Consider the following 22,784-nt stretch of genomic DNA (forward strand, 5'->3'; position numbering starts at 1 on the left):
CCAGGAGTAGCCCAAGCAATGGTTGCAGATAAGGGGAAGTAGCAGGCAGTCACTGGTAACCTAGGGGAGAGTGCTAGCCCCCTGAGTAGGGTCCTGGAGGTGGGAAGGTAAGTAACAGTGAAGCAGCAGTCTGGAACAAGGAGATGTGTGCAAAGCGGAGGAAGAGCGGTCTTTGGAGAAAGAGAGTGGGAAACCTGGGACCAGGATGGGGTGCAGAAAGGGAGGGGAGAGAGAATGGTCCAGGGGCTGCAGGGAGGAATTACAAAGGAAGAAGCCTACAATCTAGATGGGTGTGAAAGGGTCTGATTTTGTATTTAACAGTACCAGAGTATAATAAAACCTCAAACTAACTCAACCAGACCATCGCGGGGTTCTGGAATATCAGCTAAGCAGTCTGGTCAGATAAATGAAATTCAGACAAGTGATTATGATAAATGTTTCTGCTTTATATAACTGTTTCAGTGGACATGTGTAAAGGCTGCTGCTACAAAACCTTTGTATAATATCTGCTGTTACAAAACCTTTGCTTGGTATTTACAGTATTTTCTAAATACTCTTAAGGAAGTACATTTTTTAAATTAAAGAGACTATGGCAAGATGAACATAATGAACAAATTGTTTTCCTTATCAGTAAATAATAGAAGTAATTTTAAAAATGTGATTTATTTTTCATCTTTGATACGGTTTGTTTACTTTTGGCATTTGACTTAGCGCAGGGCTGGCCAACTTACCCTGAAATAACTTTAACTGTCTTTTAAACCAATGTAGTTAAACTAATGCAAAAGGTGTATCTGGACAGTCTTATTTGATATAAGAATGGCTTATTTCAGTTTAGTTGAATTAAACTAAACCAAAATAAGCCATTCTTACAGTGAAGTAAATGTCCCTAGAGACTTTTGCACAACTTTAACTAAACAGGTATAAATTCACACCTTAAGTTACACTGTTGAAACTACAGTATTTTCTATACACAAAGAAACCCTTAGACAGTGGTTTCTACCTTCTCAGTTTCACTTCCTGGTTTTCACACACCAACAAAAGGTTGCAAGCCAAGATTTTCAGAAGTGATTAGTGATTTTGGGTGGCCAACTTGTGAAACTTTAAAAAGGGCCTGATTTCCGGAACACGACGAATGGCCAGCCTCTGAAAAACAGCCCTTCTAAATGGTGACCAGCTGGACACCCAAATTGGGGCACCCAAAATTGCTAGTTGCTTTTGAAAAATCCTGATCATAATGCTTAAGCCTTCCAACACTGTAGGAGAACGTTTTCATATTTTTAAGTGCAGAAAGCTTTGCTATTAAGATTTTGTAAAACTTAAAAAGACACAAACACAAACTACATTTCAGGCTCAGATCCTTACCTGGTATAAATCAGTGTCATGCAATTGAAGCTAATGGAGCAACGTTGATTTATATCAGCGGAGGATCTGGTTCAATGTGTCTAACACTGCATCTCCCAATAACTCTGTCTTACCGAAACTTCCCCCATCCTACAAATATTCCAACAAAAAATACACTGCGTTTCAAAGATATCAAACTGTAAACCCTAAATAAAATAGATATTCGTAACAAACAGACATCATTTTCATATGAACGCCACGCACTAGGAAAAAATGCCATGTTTTGATTTGAAAGTGAAACTATTATGGCTGCAAACTGGCAATTCAATAATACCATATCCTATTACTGTTCCCAAGAGAACAAGTGTCACTGAGCTTCTGAAACCAGCTGTGCAATCAGTTCCTTGGCATCCTTCATGCTAGAAGAGATCTCAGAGCCATCCTCTGCCACGTGGGTTCCAATCAGGAACATCTTTCTCTCATCTCCAATTTCAGACAATGCCAGGGCATCATGAAGGTCTGTGATGCAATATGCACCTTTGAGATCCTGAGCAACAAAGACAAAACAATTCTGTTATTGCATCTCTTATAAGCACCAATTATGCTGTTCAGTCTCTGAGTCAAAGACCGGTACATTTGTGTGACTGACAGTGAATACTAAGATTTTCAAAAGTGCTAATGGATTTCGGAGCATAAATACCTATTGACTTTCAATGAGACTTGTGCTCCCAAAACCCTAAAGGCCTTTTGGAAAATCTGGCTAGCTCCATTCTAATTTTTCTCTAGAATGAAAGTATATAACCTAAGGGCATGATCCTGTTTTATGCTGTTCCAGTGTTTCCGACACCAAGAACTACCCCTGAACTTAACAATCCCCAGTGGTAACACGATCCAATTGATTTCTGAAAGTGTACACCCATTACACAGATTGGCCCAAGTAAAAGATAATTCATTAGAAAATCTGAGGCAAAGCAGAACAAACAAACAGGGTTTTAGTAAGATAAAAACATCTTGTTTTAGAAAAAACAGGCATTTTCTTTGTCACATTGAAACACACCCATATTATATCAATTCAGGGTGAAGAGCAGACAAGGAATACAAATTTATTTTCTATATTTTAGTGAAGGAAAAGCATTAGCTAAGAGAAAACGTGTCTAGTTGAGAGAAAGTACATTGCAACTTCCGCAATCCTTCAGCTGTGCATCCATTCTATGAAACACAGTGCCTAATATAAAGAATCGCTTGGGATTCACTAAGTGACTGCTGGCAGGTAACGTGAAGCATATAGATAAATTCTCTGCAGCTCCTAAATAATATCTTCCCATGACACTATGTTCAGGCACATTGCTGAGCCTTCAGGTCCAAACTGTCAACCAGGAATTAGCCAGTCCTCCATTTTTGCACCTGCAAATTGCACACACAGTTTCACATGTGCAATTATTTACACCCCCACTTAGATCATGTGGCTATCTAAAATCCTGCCCTAACCTGTGCATGCAGAACTAATCCTTGTATTATTTTAATCTGCAATTGGGAAGCACAGAATTGAAGATCAGCTTCTGAAATACCTGGCCTTTAAAGATTCAAATGTGTCTGGAGAAGTTTATTTTTCTGCTTTCCCCATCCGCTTTGAATGGCTAAGTTTCCCTTTTACCTGTTTATTGGCTAGGATCACCACGGGCAGGGTGGAGTCATTTTGGATCAACTGATGAAGAAGCTGTTTAGCCAAAGGTAAGCGCTCATGATCTGCTGAATCCACAACGTATATCAGCACCAGAACCCTGGGCAGGTACATCTTCCAATAGGAACGCAAAGATTCACTACCCCCAACTGGAAGAGAACAGTATGGCAGAACACTATTAGTAACCCAAGCAATACAGCTAGAAGATATGCAATGGGTGGTAATTCTGTTGTGAACACAAGATATTCAGGTTAGAGAATATTTGATTTCATATACTTTTGTTATCCTTTAACAATCCCTAAATATAAAGGCACCTAATCAAAATATCTCCTTATTTTTTCAAATTGTAAGCTGTCCTCACTGTCTTTTTTTTTTTTTTTTTTTTTTTGGGGGGGGTGGGGGGGAAGAGAAGGGGGGTCTCTCCCTGAAAACATTCCTACAACAGACTACATCCAAGTGCTTGTTCTTTTATTAAAGCCTAACATTTTCAAACACTTCCTCTAGTTCTGGGTGTCTCTCAGTTTGGGTATTTGACTTGAGACACCCAGGATCTGGTTTTTCAGAAGTGCCGCCCTCCTCCATCCGCAACTCCAGTCAAGGTGCACAGCCGTAGGTACTTAAGAAATCCCAATGAAAAATCCCAATAAAAAATCCCAATGAACTCTCAGAACTGGGTGAAAATCATTATTTAGGATACATTTTACCGACCCGAATAACTTCGGGACCCTCAGTAAAGCTGTCTGTCTCCAGTACAAACACTGCATGCAACACTGTACCTCCCAACTTCTCAGCTGAGTCACCTACTAGTAACATAACCAAGCTCAACCTGTTCCTATCCACAAAGAGGAGTTCTACATTGCCTGTGGACTGCGGTAGGAGCAGCCCCCAGTACAACGGGTCTGTCACAGGTGTGATCGTGCCCCGCCACTCAGCACAGCTTGCCTGATCCACTCTTTTAAGCAACCAGAGGGTCAGAATGTACAGCTTCCTCGTAGGTGAACTTCAAAGTCAGTAGAGTGATCACGTGCGGGTGATGTCTATTGAAAGGGATGATTAGAACATCTGGTCTGATCTCCTGTTTAACACATGCCACAGAATTTCACCCAGTTACCCTGTATTGAGCCCAGGAACGTGTGGTTGGCTAAAGCATGCTGTCCAGAAAGGTGTCTGGCTCCAAGGGCAGCGATAACGCTAGCGGCAGCATGTTTAAAGAGCTCATTCCAGCTCTGGAGACATCACGGATTCTAGCAGCATTCCCCATTTTAAATACAGAGAACATCTCAAACCTCTAATCGCTTTCAAACCAGACTGAACTAACAGAACCCTCCAGTAGATTATTACAACTAGAAATACATTGCAAACATGGGGGGGGGCCCCAAATGATTCACAAATGGTCACCGAGTCGGGCCCTGCCTTCCCATCATAAGAACTCTGGGGCTTGATTGTCAAAGGTGCAGAACTCCAGCTGATCTGTGCGGAGGCTGCGGGTGCTCGGCCGCTCTGGAAATCGGGGCCCTTGGTGTGTCCCAGTGGCTCCCTAAAGGGAGCGTGCACGTTTGTGAACGTAGGGCTGACTGATCATTATGATCACCCTGGAGGGAATACACGGAGACGGAGACTGACGCCCGGAGGGGAAGTGGGTTTTCCAGAGCCATAGAAGGTATAAGAGTGTCAGTGCCAGAGGCAGCAATAGTTCTGTCCTGTGGTCAGACCCCACCTTTCTACTCGGCTTGATGCTACCCAGCCCCAGTGCCTGTCACAGCACCAACCCCTCCGAACTCAGAAGAGCCTTTGTCCCAGGCCAACCCTGCTGGACAAATTGTTACAGAGTGGCCAGAGGCTCTGCCTAGGTCTGGACACATGGCTTCCAAAGACCCTGGCGTCTCTGCTTCCCAGGGTAGTGTGACAACAGAGCTAGGAATAAGACCTGGTTCCCCCCAGGGCAGGGCAGGGCACGGCAGTATATGCACTGAGTATGCACAATCGTGCACCCAGATCCCCCCCGACTTCAATGGAGTACACAAAGGATACAGGGTTAAGCCCATTATACATATTATTACACAGGTAAGCCTAGACTACATGGCTAAACACACAGGCAGTCGCCCCACAGGCTTCTGACTGCATGTGTAGTTCAAGTGGTTTGTGGTATCATCCCAGCCCCTGGGACGAACCTGACACCTTGGCAGCGGTTTTGCTGCATTTTATTTGTATCTCTGAACTCACAAGGCAGTCAGACAATTGCACCACAAGGGTCAGTCCCCCCTGCACACACCTTGGCCCCCCTGCACACCTCAGCCATCTTGGGTACTACGGCGCAGTAAGTGGGTCCCAGAAAACAGCAGCTTGTTTTTACTTGTCTTCCCTAGACATTTGTGCTCTAGGTAGCCAACTGCAAATGGACGTGAGATACTTAAACACATTTAACGTTTGTAGTTTAGCACAACAGTCTTCCTAGGCCAAATGAGAGACGCTTGTAGTCTGGAACAAACTAGCCTTTAAAAAGGGGTGTCTTCACTAGGAAAAAAGGTGTGTTCTTAACTCAAGCAAGCTCAGGCTTGGTCTATGCTGACTGGTTCTGCCGGTTTAACAATGTCAATTTAGTTAAACCGGCAAAATCCTCCTGCACGGGCACAGCTATAGCGGTATAAAAGTGTTTCTACTGATATAGCTTATGCCAGCACAGAGAATGGACACAAGCTATCCCTGCATAGACACTTTCATGCCAGTATAACTGCCTGTGTACCAGGGTTTTTACAGCTGTGTCAGCAAAAAAAACCAAAACCTCACTGACAAAGCCATGCGGGGAAAGCTTTTAAATCTAGACAAGGCCTAACATGAAGTAAAATCTTAGGCTGTCTCTTCATGGCACAGTTAACCTGGGTGACTGGCACCCCGCCCCTGAGCACCTGCATTAGCCTCAGTGGCAGACCAACGGGGCGGGGGGCAAGAGGGGGCCGTGGCCCCCGCGCACCAGCCTGCAGGAGGAGGGGGCACCGCCACCCGGGCCCTTCCGTGTTCTACAGGAGGCGCTCACAGTCTAAACTCCAGCTACCTGCAGAGCAGCCGGAGTCAGACCTGTGGGGCACTCCACCAGGAGGGGAAATGGGGTTGCCTCACTCATGGCTCAAGTCTCTGCGGCAGGGGGTGATTTCCCCAGCGGGCTGGCTCAGCACCAGGCTGCCAGCTCCGGACGGGAGGCGTCAATGCAAGCATTGGTCCCCGGACGCCAGAGACTCACGGTATGCCACTGATTAGCCTAGTCTGGATGTGAGCATCCCCATAGCAAAGACTTACCCAGGTTCTTGGGTCCTTGCTGTTTCTGCATTCACCCGTGTGTATAACCGGGGGCACAGCACATAGTTCTCTGGGCTGTGACCCCTAGAATTCCTGCCCTGTCAATGGTGGGAGAATGCCTGCCCTTTGGAGGGCGTGGGGGGAAGGTGCAGGTGCTGGACCAGCACTCGAGTGGTTTAACCTGCTCAGTGCAAAGGGGAAGAATTCTCACCTGAGTTAAACTGGAGCCGGGTTCTCGTGTGTACCCCTAGGCAGGTCAGCCAGCGCAGGCGCAAAGCACCCCCAAACCTAGCTCAGAAATTTTTCTGTGTAGCTGGTAGAGATTAGGGCTCATATCCAGGTAAGAGCCCAGGCTAACTGTGCAATGAAGACAGACCCAAATGTAAGTGGGGGAACGGTCCCGCTATTGTGGGGAACTTTCCTGGCTCCTACACTACCCCGGTGGAGTTGGCTAGTGAAAGGATCTGAGTCCTTGCCCCCGCTCCCTTTACCCAGGGGCCTGCCTGGCCTCGAGGGCTCCCCTTCCACTCTCCTGTGTGGCGGGGTCCCTGTAACCCCGACAAAGCAGGGTCCAGGATTCTTGGGTGGGCTCAACCCCCAACTTTGCCATGCTCTCTTAAGACAGGGGCTTGGGTGTCCCCACTCCGGGGGCTTGCTGTACTGGACACTTCCCTGACCCACTGATTGTTGCATACCGTTCAAAGCAGATACAATTTATCAAACAGCCACCGATTAAAAAATAAGGAAGAAACGGGAGAGGTTAAAGGAAAACACCTAACGCTGCCCCCTGGCCTGGGGGCCCCATACACAGCGTCTCTGGAGTGCGAGGGATGCTCACAGCCTGCTCCCCACACATCCCAGCCTCCTGCCCAGGCCAGGCTGCACTGCAGGGAGGCCATGGGTCAGACACGGGCTCCGGCGGTGGCCACACGCCCCCAGGCACTAGGAGGGAGGGCCCTTTTCCCCAGGATCACCCCATCAGCCTGACTCCCTCATTGGCCTGCCTGTCCTGTCAATCAGGCTGACCTGGAGCATTGGCCTCTCCCCATTGGCTCTGTGGGCTGTCAGTCTCAGGGTTCTGATTTCTCCTCAACCTGCCCCTCGGCTTTGGTCCTGGGAGATGCCAACTGAGCGTCAGTGAGGGGCCAGCGATCCCCGTATACAAAGTTGGCTTATTCCCGTTAAGAGCACACCGTTTCTCCCACTGAAGACCAGGCCAAGACGTTCACAACCTTGAGTTAATTGGCCATCACTAAACTCAAGGTAGAAAAACCTCCAGTGCACATCAGGCCTGTGATGTCAGCATACCACTGACTTCAAATCCTTTGCATATTTCATGGCAGTGACAGCAGCGCCAGGAAACAGACCCTCCAGGTTAAGTCACAGTTATGATTATGGAATTTTTCACCAGCTGGCTGCTTGTTTGGGGGCCACGTCTGCTTAAACGCAGGGCCCTGTCTGTGTATTTGACACCAAGGCAGATCTAAAATCTGCAGCAAGGACACTGGTTCTAATGCAGGCCTGAACTTCTGGAACACCTTCGGGTACATTAGAAAAAGGAGGATTTCCTTGAATTAAACACATACACAGACAACACTGTCCAATATAATATCCCGGGTGCTATTTATTTTGATTTTATAGTCCATCTATTTTATGCAACTTCTAGATTTTCAGCAAGCCCTCGAATTTTGTTCAGAAAACACAGAACTGGCCACAGAAGTTGTGGGAGGGCGGCTAGAAGGTTTGGGAACTACAGGGGGAAAAAATAGCTTCCACCCACGAAGCAATGGAAACTTTTGCCCCAGGAAGGAGACCTTCCTATTTTAAGGAGGGGTAGAAGTCCCTTGTTCCCCAGCCTAGGAGCTTTTGACCAGACACCACGTAGTCCCAAAATTCCCCACTGGAGTTTTACCAGACTAGAGCAGCAAAACAGGCTCTTGATCTTAATATTTTTTATTTCCACTAGGAAGAGCATTGCACATGCCACAGGATTTCTGCAGCTAGAAGCTTCTTTTTAGTTCCCAGCAGCATCTCTGAAGAACAGAGACCTCAGAAGGAGAGTCTCCCTAGCCATTTTCAAAGCTCTAACGGGAAAGCTTAAAAGATTTATTCTAGTTGCTTCACTAAAATAATGTGTCTTGCACGTAACATATGACATGTAATCAGGTAAGAAGCTGTTACCCTGAGAATCTGATAATGTGCTTCAGGTCTGAGAGGATGCAGAAGCAACAGTATGCATGGGAAGCAAAGTCACTATATGGAAAGTTCCCCCCCACCACCACTTATCTGGCCCCAATTACCACAATACCAGAGCACCTCACCCCTCCATCAGGCAGAGAAGTGCTACTGATCCAACTTTTCATAGGTTGCAAAGCTAGAAGGGACCATTGTGATCATCTCGTCTGACCTCCTGTGTAACACAGGCCAGAGAACGCCTCCCAAATAATTCCCATTTTACAGTTAAGGAGCCTAAGTGTTATACACACAGAGCCTAAGTGATGATCTGCCCAAAGTCACACAGAGTCTGTGTCAGAGCAAGGAATTTAACCCAGATCGCCCAATTCTTAGGCTTTCCCTAGCCATTGGGCCATCCTTCCTCTCTCTAAATCCCTTCTTTCTCATAAACACTAAGGACTTCTGAGTCCTTTAAATCCTACCTCTACCACCAGGAGTCAATCTGGAAATATTACAGTGGCCTCTTCCACAAAGATATCATTCATTGCTATGGAAACAGTGGCAAATAGATTTTAAAGTTCCTACTGGTATTTTTGAAAGCGCCTACATGCCTAAGATGCCAGGTGGATAACAAGAGTTTTTTTTTAATTGATATTTGTTTTCATTCAAACTATTGTACATTTTTCCCAATGAAAATTAAGTTTTTAAAACTCCCAAAGAGGCCACAACAGCTTCTTGTTTGTAGACTCAGTCAACATACACAGTCCACGTTAGGAATGATCTGAAGGATGGAAGGGAATAGCTAGAGTTCAAAGGGGCTCTAGCATAACAATAAGTAAGATTAGAGTTCCTGCCGTTTTTAAATTTTACAAACATCAGATGTTCCCTATTCCGTCTGATCTTTTTCAAGTTATTACTTAGCCCTTGTCTAGCTAAGGATAGCGTTGGGATGTGTGCTCTAGTGAAAGAACACTAATTCATAGCTGTAAAATACAGCTTTCTTCAACAGGTGTCATTGTTTGGGGTTTCTTTGGCATTCTCTCACTCTCTCAGCCAAATCCATCCCTAGTATAACTTCCCTGGAGCTATGCCAGCAATGCATTTCTATTTAGCATATGTGCATGCACGCATGCACTTTGATACCAATGTATTTCTTAAGCAAGGACCAATGTAGAAAGATGTAATCTGTTAATAAACACCATAACCATACAATCTTCACAGTGTTCCAGAGAATAGTGTGATAGCACAGCCCTGGGATTAAAAGGATTAAAAATGATGGGTCTATAAAGCAATGGTTCAAAAAAAAAAAAAAAAAAAATACAGAGGTTATGGTTATGGGAAATTAATACACCAACTATGTACCCAGCAAATAGGTAGAGGACAGATAGATATTTGGTTACCTTTTATTCAGACAAACGATTGCAAAAAAAAAAAAAAAAAAAAAAAAAAAAAAAAAATCACCACACCTGTCCATTTTTTAAAAAAGTAACATTTGACAGACATGCCTAGTCTGTTAAATGTGCAGAGAAATTTCACTCAATTTAATAAAATCACTAGAAATGACATGATAGGTGTTGTAATGATGCTCACATGTAATATGGTACCACCCTGTTAAACAGAAAGACCTGATGACTTTGTTCCTATATAATGTCTCTTTGGACAAAAACTCACTGTTAAAATAATTTTGTTTCTGATATTTACATGGCAAGGATCTGTAACCTTGTTAAAACTTCCTAGACAGACAGACAGATGGGGGAAAAAAAAAAAAAAAAAAGGGCCTAATTTTTCTTCCTTAAGCAAAGCTCCCATTGAGTACAATGAGAGTTTTCCTAATGTTTTTTTTGTTTGTTTGGTTTTTTAGCATCAAGAGTTTGTGTTTATTTGTTTACATTCAGCTTAATCCAGATGTACTGCCTGAATGATCCAGACATACAAAACCCACTCTTTCCCACTGGTTTTTAAAATAAAATCTTCACTTAAAAAACAGAAACATTAAAGCATTAAAATACAAAAAGCTTGTTTAACTCACTTCACAAAAGCATTAACAGATGACATATCCCTTATCTATTAAAAGCCATACTGGGTTAACACTTGAATGACAATTTTAAATAGAAAAAGGATATTTATTAAAATGCATGCACTTACTTTCTAAGAATTCCATCTTGGCCTCTTCTGTGTTGATGCAGACTGCATTGATGCCCTCTGTGGGAGCTGTGCTTCGCTTTACATGGTTCGTGGCCAGCGAGTGGAGAACACTAGTCTTCCCTGCTCCGTCCAGGCCAAGTACTAATATCTGTTTGCTTTGTGGTTTACCCTGTAAAATAAGGAGCATGTTCACTAGTTCAGCATGAAGATGGCGAGTAGGCTGTTCAGTGTACAGATCTGCAGAGCATCGCACTATGAAGCATTAAATGTTTCATACGGCTAGCATACAAGGAAGCAAGAGAATTGATCTGTATGTGTGACCATATGAGAAAGAAAACCAAATATTAGTAAAACTCTAGCAAGATGAAAGCAGTAAGGGCCTATGCCTGCACTGGAAATAAAAAGGGCCAGAAACATATCAAGTTAGACCCTGATCCTGCAAATAGCTACACATATGCTTTCTTTATACACTGAGTAACCCATTGACTTCAATGGGACCACTCAAAGTGTGTGAAATTAGTTCATTGCAGGGACCTTACATCAGTTTGTCTGGAACTATTTCCATTTTCCAACATCGTTCTGTCAAAGCTGCCCACCCACAATGTGAGCAGGACACATGACTGCTCGTACAGTGTTTCCTCCCCACTGTTAACAGAACACTGCCATGTCCTTCCAAACAAAATACTTCAGCCTCCTTTATTTGTAGTCACCTTTCAGAAGCCCAAAAATAATAAAAGTGTTTCTCTGTCAGTATCACTGCATTCTACTTGGCAAACACCTGTTTCTTTTGAGCTCTGAATGTATCTGGCATTAATGTATTTGCGTTGGATTAACGGCCGTCCGTGCACACCTCATATCATCAAGCCAAGACACTCATTTGAGGACCAGCTCCATCACAGCTGGCGGGAGGTCGTTTGCTACTTCATCTCTGCTGCGAGAGGCAGCAGCAAGAACAAAGGTACATTATGTTCCTGTAGAATCTTATTTATTTGACGTGGCAGTTAGTTGGTTTTTGCTAGCTCTTCAGAATTGGACAGGACTTTCCCTCTGCTTCCCCTCTTGTCCCCCCCTCCGCCCAAAAAAAAAAAAAAAATGGACATCAGCTTCTAATAACATGGTCACCCTTTAGGAGGCATCTTTCTTCCACTGCAAGTGACAGCCTCACAGATTGTTTGCATGCCGTGAAACCCTGCTGTGTGCTATGAATAACACCCCAGGGGGTCACCACCAGTGATGAGATGGGGGGCAGGGAGCCCACACACGTTCACAATCCTTACACTAGAGTTCTATGGCAATGATGCCATGCATCAGCGTGGACAAGAGTGCTGCTGCAGTGTTCAGGACTATTGCTACAGGCTTATTTTGATAAGGGGACGCCATGCCCGTCCCCTCTTCTGCTCTTCCGCCCGCATCTCTGCTCAGCTGGGCCTCAGACTAAGACCTCAAATAAACCCGTCTCCCTCTCCCCTCCCCCCCGCCCGCCCCTGCATGAGCAAGAGCAAGGATCAGTGCATAGGATTCTGGGGGACAGCAGCCCCAGCTGGCTCGTTTCTCACTAATGAGAAAATACACCAGCCCCACCCAGCACATGGTGCGAGCAGGCAGAGCCAATCCCCACCATCCAGGCCTGCAGGAAGAGCCAGGCTGACCGGGGAGGGCCTGGGGCTCTGGTTGGGGGGAGGGGAGGTTAGGTCAGGACAGGCGAGGCTGCCCGGGGTGGTTTGATCCCCATGAGCCTCCTGGTCCCAGCCCCCACCTGTTCCCCATGACCCCTCACCTCCCGTGCTAGCGGGGCGCCAGGCAGCCAGCTGCCCCCTCTTCCCGGCTGTGCCATGAGGCTGGTTCCCAGCTGGGGGCAGAGAGCAGAACCAGAAAGGCACCTGCCATTCCTCGGCAGTGCAGCCCTTGCTGGCCTGGAGGAGCAGCTGCAGGAGCACAGAGCCGCCCCCTGCACTGGGCCCGTGCAGCAGGGCATGGGCTACTGGATGCACGCCCCTCACCTGGGATGAGCGACACGGGGCAGCCCCGAAGCGGCTGAACGTGGAACCACATGCTCCCAAAGACGGAGGCTGGGTGTCACAGCTAGAACCATGAAGCCCAGAGCGCTGCATGCCCGCCTGCTCGTTCTCTGCAGCTAAGCACGGCTGGCTGGCTTTGTTCTGAAACGAGTGGTCTCTGTGGCACCCGGCTGTTAAACATCCCATGGGGGTTTCTGTCCAAGCAGGGTTTGAGCCATGGTATCTCCTCCCTGCAGAGCTGTGCAGCACGCTGCCTGCACAACAGTGGGTTGCAGACTTCCCCTGCAGAAGTGGGGCCTACTTATATAGTTTCTTAAGGTCCGTGGACTCCATCTGGGTTCAAGTTGTTTTTTTGCAGACAGGCTCAATGCTTGATTGTAGCCCAATGAAAACCTGTTTTGGAGTCAGCTTTCTGAACTCTCTGTGCCTCCCATGCAGCTTTTAGAAGCTTTTAGAAGCAGCTAAAATTATCCCTGTGTAGCAAGGCTTCTCTTTACCACCTGAATTTCTGCCAATAGATCATCCATCACTATTTAAGACCAATGATCACTAGCACTGTTTTGTTGGTAATGTAGGTGTTTTGCACCCACACTTGGCTTTTGGTTGCCCCCAGATCTCTGTGTATGTCCCATAGCAAATAAAGCAGACAGGAAGAGAGAATTCATACTGGCTAGCCCAAAGCACAAGAACGTAACAATGACATTTACACCCAGATCCTCAAAGGTATTAGGCACTTGACCCCCATTGCTTTCCCACTTAGCTGGACTTTAGCTCTTTTCATTCACAAATTTCAATGCACTTTACAAAAGAAGGCAAGTACCCTTATCCCTGCTTTGTACAGGCAAGAGAAAGGAATGATTTCTATACAGTGATGCAGCTGGTCTGGCAAAGCAGAGTCTACAAGCCAGGTCCCCTGACTACTGGTTCACCGCCCTGTCCACTTAGCGTGACCAGACATCCTGATATTATCGGGACCATCCTGATATTTGAGGCTGTCTTACATAGGACCCTATTACCACCCCCGTCCCAGTTTCTCACACTTGCTATCTGGTCACCCTATGCTCACTAAACCATGCTTCTTCCCTGACTTGAAAATAGCACGATACTTAATAGTACTGATGAAAACATTGAAGATACAGGATTCTACCAGCTCTGATGAAGACAGCCACAGCTCCTATTTATTTCAATGGGAGTTGAGCCCATTTATCCAGAGCCCAATGTGGCCCGTAGCCTTCATAATGTTATATGTATGAGAGCAAGTAACTGGCGCTGACACTACACTGCTCTTTGATCCCAACATCACAGAGTTTGTTGCCATCAGCAGAGGCACTGATCGCCTCGATGATTGGCTACCTGAGGAAGCGTGAAATGCCTGATTTACCTATTTAATTTCTACAGAGCCCAGAAAGCCATTTTGGGAAATTATGACCTGATAAAAATTCAAGGGAGTTTGGAGCTGGAATAATAAGCCTGGTATTTTGCTCTTCTCATAGAAACGAAGGACTATAAGGACCCCCGGAAGGTAATCTAGTCCCTCTCTTCCCACGAGGCAGGAATATATTCCTGGATGAGTGTTTGTCTAACCTGTTCGTAACAGCTTCCAGCGACAGAGATTCCACAACTGCCCGCCTGTTCCAGTGCTTAGCCAACCTTATAGTAAGGAAGTCTTTCCTAATATCTAACCTAAATCTCCCTTGCTATAAACTAAGCTGATTACTTCTTGTCTTACCATCGATGAACCTGGAGAACAATTCTAGCCATGTAAACTGCCGTCTAGATTCCCAAAATGACAGCTGCTTTACAAATGTATGTAGTCGATGATAATCTCTGCAAGCACGTGGTGTTAGTCATCCATATTGTGCAGAAAAAGCATCTCATGCTACTGAAATAAAGAACTGCACAGTATTTGCATATGAACCATCCCCCAGCCAGCAGATGAAGTCAGCAACTACCCTGAAGATTTGTACATTTTGCTGCCACGACCCACAACGTACAAGGAAGTGGTAAGAGCTTGATCTCACAGCTGCTTACTACACAACAGAGCGTTTACTACTCCCAGCACTAAGTATTTGCAGGATTAGGACCTAAGTGGGCGTAGGTTGTGGTTCATTTAATTTAGCAAAGTTAATTGCTTATGATATAGAGTGTGATAGTCAGGTCGAAGGGCTACATAAGGGTACATGAGGGCAGGTACGTCAGCCCTAGAATGTTAAAGGCCCTTTTACTTGCAGACGGGGGGAGGTTACTGCAGGTTAATTAGAAACACTGAGCCCAATCAAAGCCTACTCCAGGCCTATTAAAACCCCACGTCTGCTAGAGAGAAGGGGGGGAGAGACACAAGCTGCCAGAAGGCATGTGGCAGTAGGAGGAGAGACTTCCCCAAAACAGGAGGGGAGCAGCAAATGGAAAAACCCAGGCACCAGCTTGGGAGAGAGGCTGATACCGCTCTGGCCCCAGGGCAACACCACCATGTCTACAGCTCTGCCAGAGGAGCCATGGAAAGGTACTGCTCGAGGTCTGGGCGTTATAGACTTACTAAACTCACCCCCTCCCCCTGCCATGGGATGGAGGGGCATTCCATCGGCCCAAACCAAGGCCCACCCTGAACATGCTAGCAAAGAGACGCTGAGGGGAGAAGCAAAGCACTCAGCCAGCGTGGGGCCGATTTACCCCAGGCCCGTCCAGCCAGAGGAGACAACCATTACCTGGGCAAGGCTGAATAGGGTACCTTGCCACACGAGATACACTGTACATTAACCACTTCATTGCTCTCCAGCCTCACATTAAAAGTGATGGTGACTCAGTTACAGCCCCAGCCCCACGGGCCAGTGTTAAAGGTATTTAGGTGCCTTAAGAGGCCAATAGGGACCTAAAGACTTTGAACAATCTGACCCTAAGGGCATGCTAAAATTCAGCCCTGAAGAAACTTTGGTTGACCTACCGGAGGTGGGGGGGAAGGGGTGGGAATTGGGGCCATATTCTCTTGGATTTTGCCTTTGCTTGCTTCTTAGCAATGGAGGAAGTCTTGAGGGTTTTGTCAAACAAAAATTGTTTTTCCTTGGCTTAAAAAGATCAGGATTGTCAAGGCTGGTCGTGCCTGATTTTGTTGGAGAACACGCTCACTGTCTCAGCGTGAAGTGGTTGGGTGGGTAAGACATCAGCAAGCATCTGGGTCATGGATAAAATACAGGTTAGGTCCCATCTGCACCACAGAAGAGAGGGCTACTCACCTTGTGCAGTAACTGACGTTCGAGATGTGTCCCCCTGTGGGTGCTCCACTCCAGGTGTTGGCGCGTCCTCAATCAGAGATTTTGTCAGCAGTGCCCATCCAGGTCATGCATGCGCTGTCCCCGTCTGGCGGTGCTGTTGGCGCTCTTTTCAGCACGCACAACCTGACCCCCTCTGTACCTTCTCTACAATAGAGCCGTAAACCTTGACTCCGAAGTAGAGGGGAGGAGGGTGGGTGGAGGAGTACCCACAGGGGGACACATCTGGAAGAACGTTAGCTACTGCACAAGGTGAGTAACCATCTCTTCTTCTTCAAGTAGTGTCCCTGTGGGTGCTCCACTCCGTGTGACTCTTGAGTAGTGCCCTCAGTTGGCAGAGGGAACTTCAAAGTTGTTAGGCTGAGTGGAGACTACTGAAAGTCTGATTGCTGCATCATGTCTTGATCCCTGACCGACTGCAGAGTGTTTTATGAAAGTGTGGGTCCGAAGTACCCAGGTGACTGATTTGCATATTTCAGTAATTGGTATGTTATGTAGAAAGACTGTGGATGTAACGATTGATCTGGTTGAATCTGTCCTGACTGTTTGGGGTGGTGTTATACCTAACCATGTGTAACATGTGTGAATGCAGCTGGAAATGCACCTTGGTAGCCTTTGAGTGGATATAGTGTTGCCTTTGGAATGTTCTGTGATTGACACGAAAAGTTTAGGAGATTTGCTGAATGGTTTTGTTATTTCTAGGTAAAATGCAGTGGCTTGCCTAACATCCAGCATATGAAGGGCCGCATCCTGTGCGTTAGCATCGGGTTTTGGATAAAATGTAAGTAAATGAATGCTTTGGTTAAGGTGGCATGCTGATGTCACTTTGAGGAGGAATTTTGGATGAGGTCATAGCGTCACTTTATCCTTATAAGATATTGTATATGGTGGGTGGGCCATACATGCTCCAAGCCTGCTTACACGCCATGCGCATGCGATTGCCCCTAAAAATGATACCTTCATTGGTATGTACATTAACGGACAAGTCGCTAAGGGCTCAAATGGTGGCTTGATGATGGTCCTTAGTACTAAATTGAGGTCCCAAGGTATTGTGGGCGGACATATATCTGGGTACACATTTTGTATGCCAATCATTAAACATTTCAGAATTGGATGTGCAAAGATTGTGGAATCATCTATGAGATCGTGGAAGGTGGCAATAGCAGCTAGGTTTACTTTAAGTGAGCTAATTGATAATCCAGATTTTTTTATTTCCGATAGTCCAATATAATTGGGGTTGGCGCCACTGTTGCATTGATTTGCCTCTGTTGACACCACAAAGAGAATCTACGCCATTTTTTATTATAAGTTTTCCTTGTGGCACGTCTTCTGCTAGTCAGTAAAACATGCCTTACTGGTTCTGAACATTGTAGTTCAGTTTGTTGGAACCAGTTAGGAACCATGCTGTGAGATGCAATTTCTTCAGATGGGGATGGACAATGTGTCCTTTGTCCTGGAAGAGGAGATCTTGGAATAGTGGGAGAGAGATTGGTGTGCAAATCGACATTTGCATCAGATAAATAAACCACATTTGTCTGAGCTATGCTGGTGCTATCATTATCACCTTTGCTTTGTCTTTGTGTATGGTTTTAGATATCGTGGGGATGGGTGGAAATGCATAAAGGAGACCTGTATTCCATTTGATAAGGAATGCATCTCCCATTGAGCCTCTGCCCAGACCAGCTCTTGAAAAAAAGTAACAGTACTTGCGCTTCATTGTTGTCACAAATAGATCTATTGTGAGATAATCGCATTGTTGAAATGTTTTCCAAGACTTCGTTGTGTAATTCCCACTCATGATTGTCACCAAATTGTCTGCTCAGATTGTTTGAGATGGTGTTCTGAATACCAGGTAAGTATGCTGCTGAAATGTGGATGTTGTGGCCTATGAACCAATTCCACAGTTTTGTCACTTCTGAGCACAAGGAGTCGGACCTTGCCCTTTCTTCCTGATTGATGTAGAACATACAGGCGACGTTGTCCATCATTATCTTTATTGTTTTCCCTGCTATCATGGGTAGAAAATGTAGACGGGCATTGTGGACTGCACGTAGCTCCAGTAGATTTATACTGTTTCATCTCCTGCATTGACCATTTTCCTTGAACGGTATGTTCTTGTAAGTGTGTTCCCCATCCAATTAGGGATGCATCCATAGTGATCATGATGGAGGGTGTTTCCTGTATGAACGGAACTCCTGTTTGAAGGTTATTGGGCTGTGTCCACCATTTTAAATGATTGTTTGATCTTTTTTGGCATTACCACAGTTTTGTATAGCGATTGACTGTGTGGTTTATAAACTGTCATGAGCCACATTTGGAGTGCTCATATGTGCAATCCTGCATGTTGTACTACAAACGTGGTGCTGCCATGTGACCCAGCATTTGAAGGCATGTGCATACGGTCAAGGTTGGAGTGTTTTCTATTATAAATCCTAGATTCACAATAGTATCGAATCTGGTTTTTGGTAGGAATGCCCTGGCAGTGACAGAATCCAAATGCGCACCTATAAACTCTAACTGTTGCCCAGGCTGTAGGGTGGATTTTTTGTCACTGAACATCAGCCCTAGCGTATGAAATAAAGTCCTGGTTGTATGAATTGCCTGAACTGCCCCCCCCCATGTACGTGTGTGCCATTATCAGGCAATCGTCCAGATGGGATTACTATATTCCCCTTAGTCTGAGAAGGTAGGCTGCTATGACGGCAAGTACTTTGGAGAAGACTCTTGGGGCAGTACAAAAGCCAAAGGGTAACACTGTTTATCGATAGTGGTCATTGCCTAGTGTGAATCTTAAGAACCTTCTGTGGGCTGGGTGAATAGTAATGTGGAAGTATGCATCCTGGAGGTCGAGGCTGCAAACCAGTCCCCCTGTTCCAGCGCCGGTAATATTGTAGCCAGAGTGACCATCCTGAATTTTTGTAACCTTTATAAATCTGTTCAGTTTTCTTAAGTCCAAAATGGGTCTCCAACCTCCGGTCTTCTTTTGGGTGATGAAGTAATGGAAATAGAAGCCTCTGTCTCTGTGTTGGGAGGGGACATTATCTATGGCCCCTATTTGGAGTAGGCACTCGTGAAATGGATCCCTGAAGAGAAACAGGGAAGGGGTTTGGATTATAGGCATGGCGGTAAAGGGGACAGAATACCCAGATTGGATAATTTCTAGTACTCATTTGTCTGTTATGCTCAGCCCGTGTTGCTAAAAGGGGCGTAGACGATGTTTGAACAAGATGGTGGATGTTATGGGCTCTGGCTGTGGCAGGCAGAGGTGGTTGTACAGACTCTCGACCAAGTCCTCAAAACTGTTGTTTTGGAGGGGCACCCTGAGATGTTGATGGCTGTTGGTTTGTCTGTCGGCATCACTGAGGCTTTTGTCGGGAGCGTGGTTGCTCAAATAGTCAGTTTTGTGAATAATGTTGGTATCTGGAGTTATACGGCTGGTACCTAAAGGATCTCCTTCTTGTTGCAGATCTGTAGATTCCAAGCTTGCGAAGCATAGCCCTTCAATCTTTCATGGTATGCATGACTTCATCAGTCTTATCTGTGAAGAGCTTCACCTTGTCAAAGGGATGATCCTCGATCGTCACCTGTAGTTGTTTAGGAAGGGCCGCGGAGTGAAGTCATGATGCCCTATGCATGATGACAGCAGTTGCAGCTGTTCTAGCTGCCGTGCCACAATGTCGAGAGAAGCCTGCAATGCGGTTCTTGCAACCAACTGTCCTTTTATCAGAGACTGAAATTGTTGTTTTCTGTCCTCAGGGATGTATTCAATAAACTCAGACATCTTTGCGTAATTGTCATGATCATAATTTGACAGTAACGCGGTGTAATTTGCTACTCTTAATTGTAGGGTAGCTGACGTGTAGACTTTCCTGCCAAGTAAATCCAGTCTTTTGTTCTCTTTGTCATGTGGCATTGATCTGTGATGCTGTTGCTTGTTCCTCTGGTTAGCAGCTTCTATGACTAACAAGTTAGGAGCAAGGTGGGTGAAGAGGAACTCAGTACCTTTAGCAGGAACATAAAACTTTTTATCAGCCCTTTTACAAATAGGGGGATTGGTGGCGGGTGTTTGCCAGATATTATTCGCTGGCTCTATAAGGGCATCATCTATCAGAAAGGCAATTTTAGAAGAAACTGAGGTCTGTAGTATTCTCAGTAATTTATGTTGTAAACCTGCCACTTCCTGAAGTGGACTCTTCAAGCTGTCAGCCACCCTCAAACAGTTTCTGGAACTGCTTAAAATCATCTGCAGTCGTCGGAGGTGGGGGAACTATGACCTCGTCAGGTAAAGAAGATGAGTTGTGTGCAGGTGGAGTTATTTCCTGCTCTGCAGTCTCATCCTGTTCCTCTATAGGGCCAGTTGTTTCAGGTCCTATTAGAGTAGGTCTATTAGGTGACCTTTCTCTGTATCTCAGGGAGGTTGATGGTCTACTGTGCGATGTCAAATGAGTAGACCAGGTGTCCTATCCAGGCCAGTGCATGTGATATGGGACTGGTGGAGCAAGCCATGGCAATCCAAACCATGGATATGATGGATGTCTAGCATGTGAACGGTGTTTAGTTGGGTGCCCCCTATGTGATGGTTGTTAGGGCGGGAGGGGAAGTAGCCTGTTCACCATCATACTCCTCATCACTGGAGAAGGAGATGAGAGAAATGGGGTCCTCCTGACTGAATTGCATTGGGGAGGTGTCAGTCCCACATAGTGCTGATAGTGGGGAAGATGTCAAGAATTCTTCCTCCTCATAGTGCCTATGCTTTTCAGTATGCTTTCGCAGGCCCGGCATCGTCGGCTCTGTTGTTAAATTCTACTCGGTAACATCTCTCAGTGCAGACATATCTGTTGGTGCCGTAGGCACCATAGGTATAACCGGTGCCGATGCAGTCGGCGCGGTGTGTGCCTATGCCGTGCCGCTTGTCAGTGCCTAGGTCTGTGGCGGTGCCGATTTGGCGGTTACCACTGTTTTGCAGACCATTACTTTTGACGGTGCCATCTCAGATCAGGGTTGTTTTGTTTTATCTCTCAGCTCTTTCGTGGAGCGATGAGAGTCCTTCATTGTTGTGGAGGTCAGTGTACCAGAGGAACCTAGAGCCTCTTTGGTACTAAAGCCTTTGTCCATTCTCAGTGACCTCCTTCTCTTGGCATGCTCCGTCATCAGTGGAGTAGAATGCCTTTTTCCAATCTTATCCCGTGAGGAGCTGTTACCCTGTTCAGGGTCTGAGGCAGGTCTCAGAGACCTTTCCGTAAGTATTAGCTTCATGCGGAGTTCTCTGTCATGCCTGGCTCTAGATTTCAAGTTCTTGCAGAGGACACATTTCTGGGTGATATGCCCTTCACCTAGGCATCTGATGCACTCCCAATGCCTGTCCGAAACTGGCAGTGTGCCTGCATGAGACACAGCATTTGAAGCTGGAAGAGCCCGGCATGATACTTCTATTAACTAAAGAGTAAGTCTGAGGGAAACTTTTTTTTTTTTTTGAAAGGGAAGGATTGTGGTAGACTAATCTAAATTACAGGTAAGCCGACTAACTTTTTGGGGAAAAAACAAATTATTAAAGATTTCTCAAACAGGCTGTGATGGTTGAGAAGGAATTGAGGGAGTTGGGTTGCATGTGCAGAAAAGAGCGCCAATGGTGCCATGAGATGGGGATGGTGCAAGCGCTACCAAAATCTCTGCTACCAAAATCTTCGATCAGTGACACGAGGAGTGGAGCATCCACAGGGATACTACTTGAAGAAGAACAGAGCTGGTGTCATAACTGGGTGCCTGGTTGCAGCTGAAGCTAGAGTACAGACAGGTTCTTCAGGAGTTTGAATGTCTCCTTGCATGTTTGGGGTCAGCTAAACCAAGAAATTAATAATCTTGACACAGCCGGAGGCACAAACTCACAACAGCATGCATGACATTTTAAATACACTAGAAATGCCACTGCAGAATTTGCAGTGACTAGATGATTTTTCAGAGCTGATGTGACGTTCCCTAGTTAAAACCAGCAACTCAAGCACAGCCATTCAGGCCAGTTTATCCAAAGGGCTCAGCTCCCCTGTAGGCACCTACACACAGTGGTCAGATTTTCAGAAGGGCTTGGACCCCAGCAGCTCTCAGAGAGAGCAGTGGGGAACCCTGCCCCTCCAACCCACATTGAGAACAAGAGGGGCTCTGAACTCCTTGGATAAGGTGACTATTCATATAGGTGCCTACGTGGGAGCTGTTGAGGGCTAAGCTCTCGAAATCCAGCTCTGGCTTTTTTCATTAACTAAGTTAATTTTTTCATTAATTAAGTGCTGAATGCTTGGTGTAGTCACTAATACCTTTTAGCCTTTCCTGATCTCCACTGTTTGTCACACAAACAGGTGCCGCTTGGCTGTGCCCAGCTCCATCGAAGGCTTAACAATCACCACCAGGTAACAGAAGCAGCAGAGCTCACTGCGGGTGAACAAGGCCTCAAGGGTGGACCTAGAGCTAAACTATGATACCCCGATGCCCGGAGCCGTGGGCATAGTGCTGTTAAATATCAGCTCATTCCTTCTCTCACCTCTCTTTCACCAGGTACCTCATTCAGAATCTCTGTAATTTCTAAGGAAGGACCAGTCTACAGCCAGTGTTTCACCAGAGAGTTAGCATTCATAGCGGATTAGATTCAATCCGGGGGAGGCCTGGCGGGGGGAAAGAGGGAGAGGACACGCTGAAATCACTTAGCTGGTTCAGTTCAGGTTAGACATGAGCATTTGGACTTGCGCACCCCTTTTACACTGGGAGAACAAATAAGTCAATACAGCAGCTATGTAAGTTCATGGAAGATAGGTCCATCAACAGCTATTAGCCCAGATGGTGGGGGAGGCAACCCCATGCTCTGAGTACTCCTAG

General features: G+C 46.0%; 1 protein-coding gene across 1 annotated transcript in view; it reads right to left on the minus strand.

The window, feature by feature from the left end:
- Positions 1-425: 425 nt before the first annotated feature.
- ARL9 (ADP ribosylation factor like GTPase 9) overlaps positions 426-22,784 on the minus strand; it is a 29,174-nt gene continuing 6,815 nt past the window's right edge. Inside the window, exons 2-4 of the mRNA XM_067556880.1 lie at positions 10,637-10,805; positions 2,996-3,171; positions 426-1,888 (exon numbers count right to left, since the gene is read on the minus strand). Of these exons, the coding sequence (XP_067412981.1) occupies positions 1,709-1,888; positions 2,996-3,171; positions 10,637-10,805 (525 nt within the window). The 3' untranslated portion in view covers positions 426-1,708. The remainder of the gene's footprint in view (positions 1,889-2,995; positions 3,172-10,636; positions 10,806-22,784) is intronic.

The sequence above is a fragment of the Emydura macquarii genome, unplaced genomic scaffold, assembly GCF_026122565.2.
Source record: "Emydura macquarii macquarii isolate MOO-44397 ecotype Brisbane River unplaced genomic scaffold, CSIRO-AGI_Emac_v2 contig_1790, whole genome shotgun sequence".
Taxonomy (NCBI): domain Eukaryota; kingdom Metazoa; phylum Chordata; order Testudines; family Chelidae; genus Emydura; species Emydura macquarii.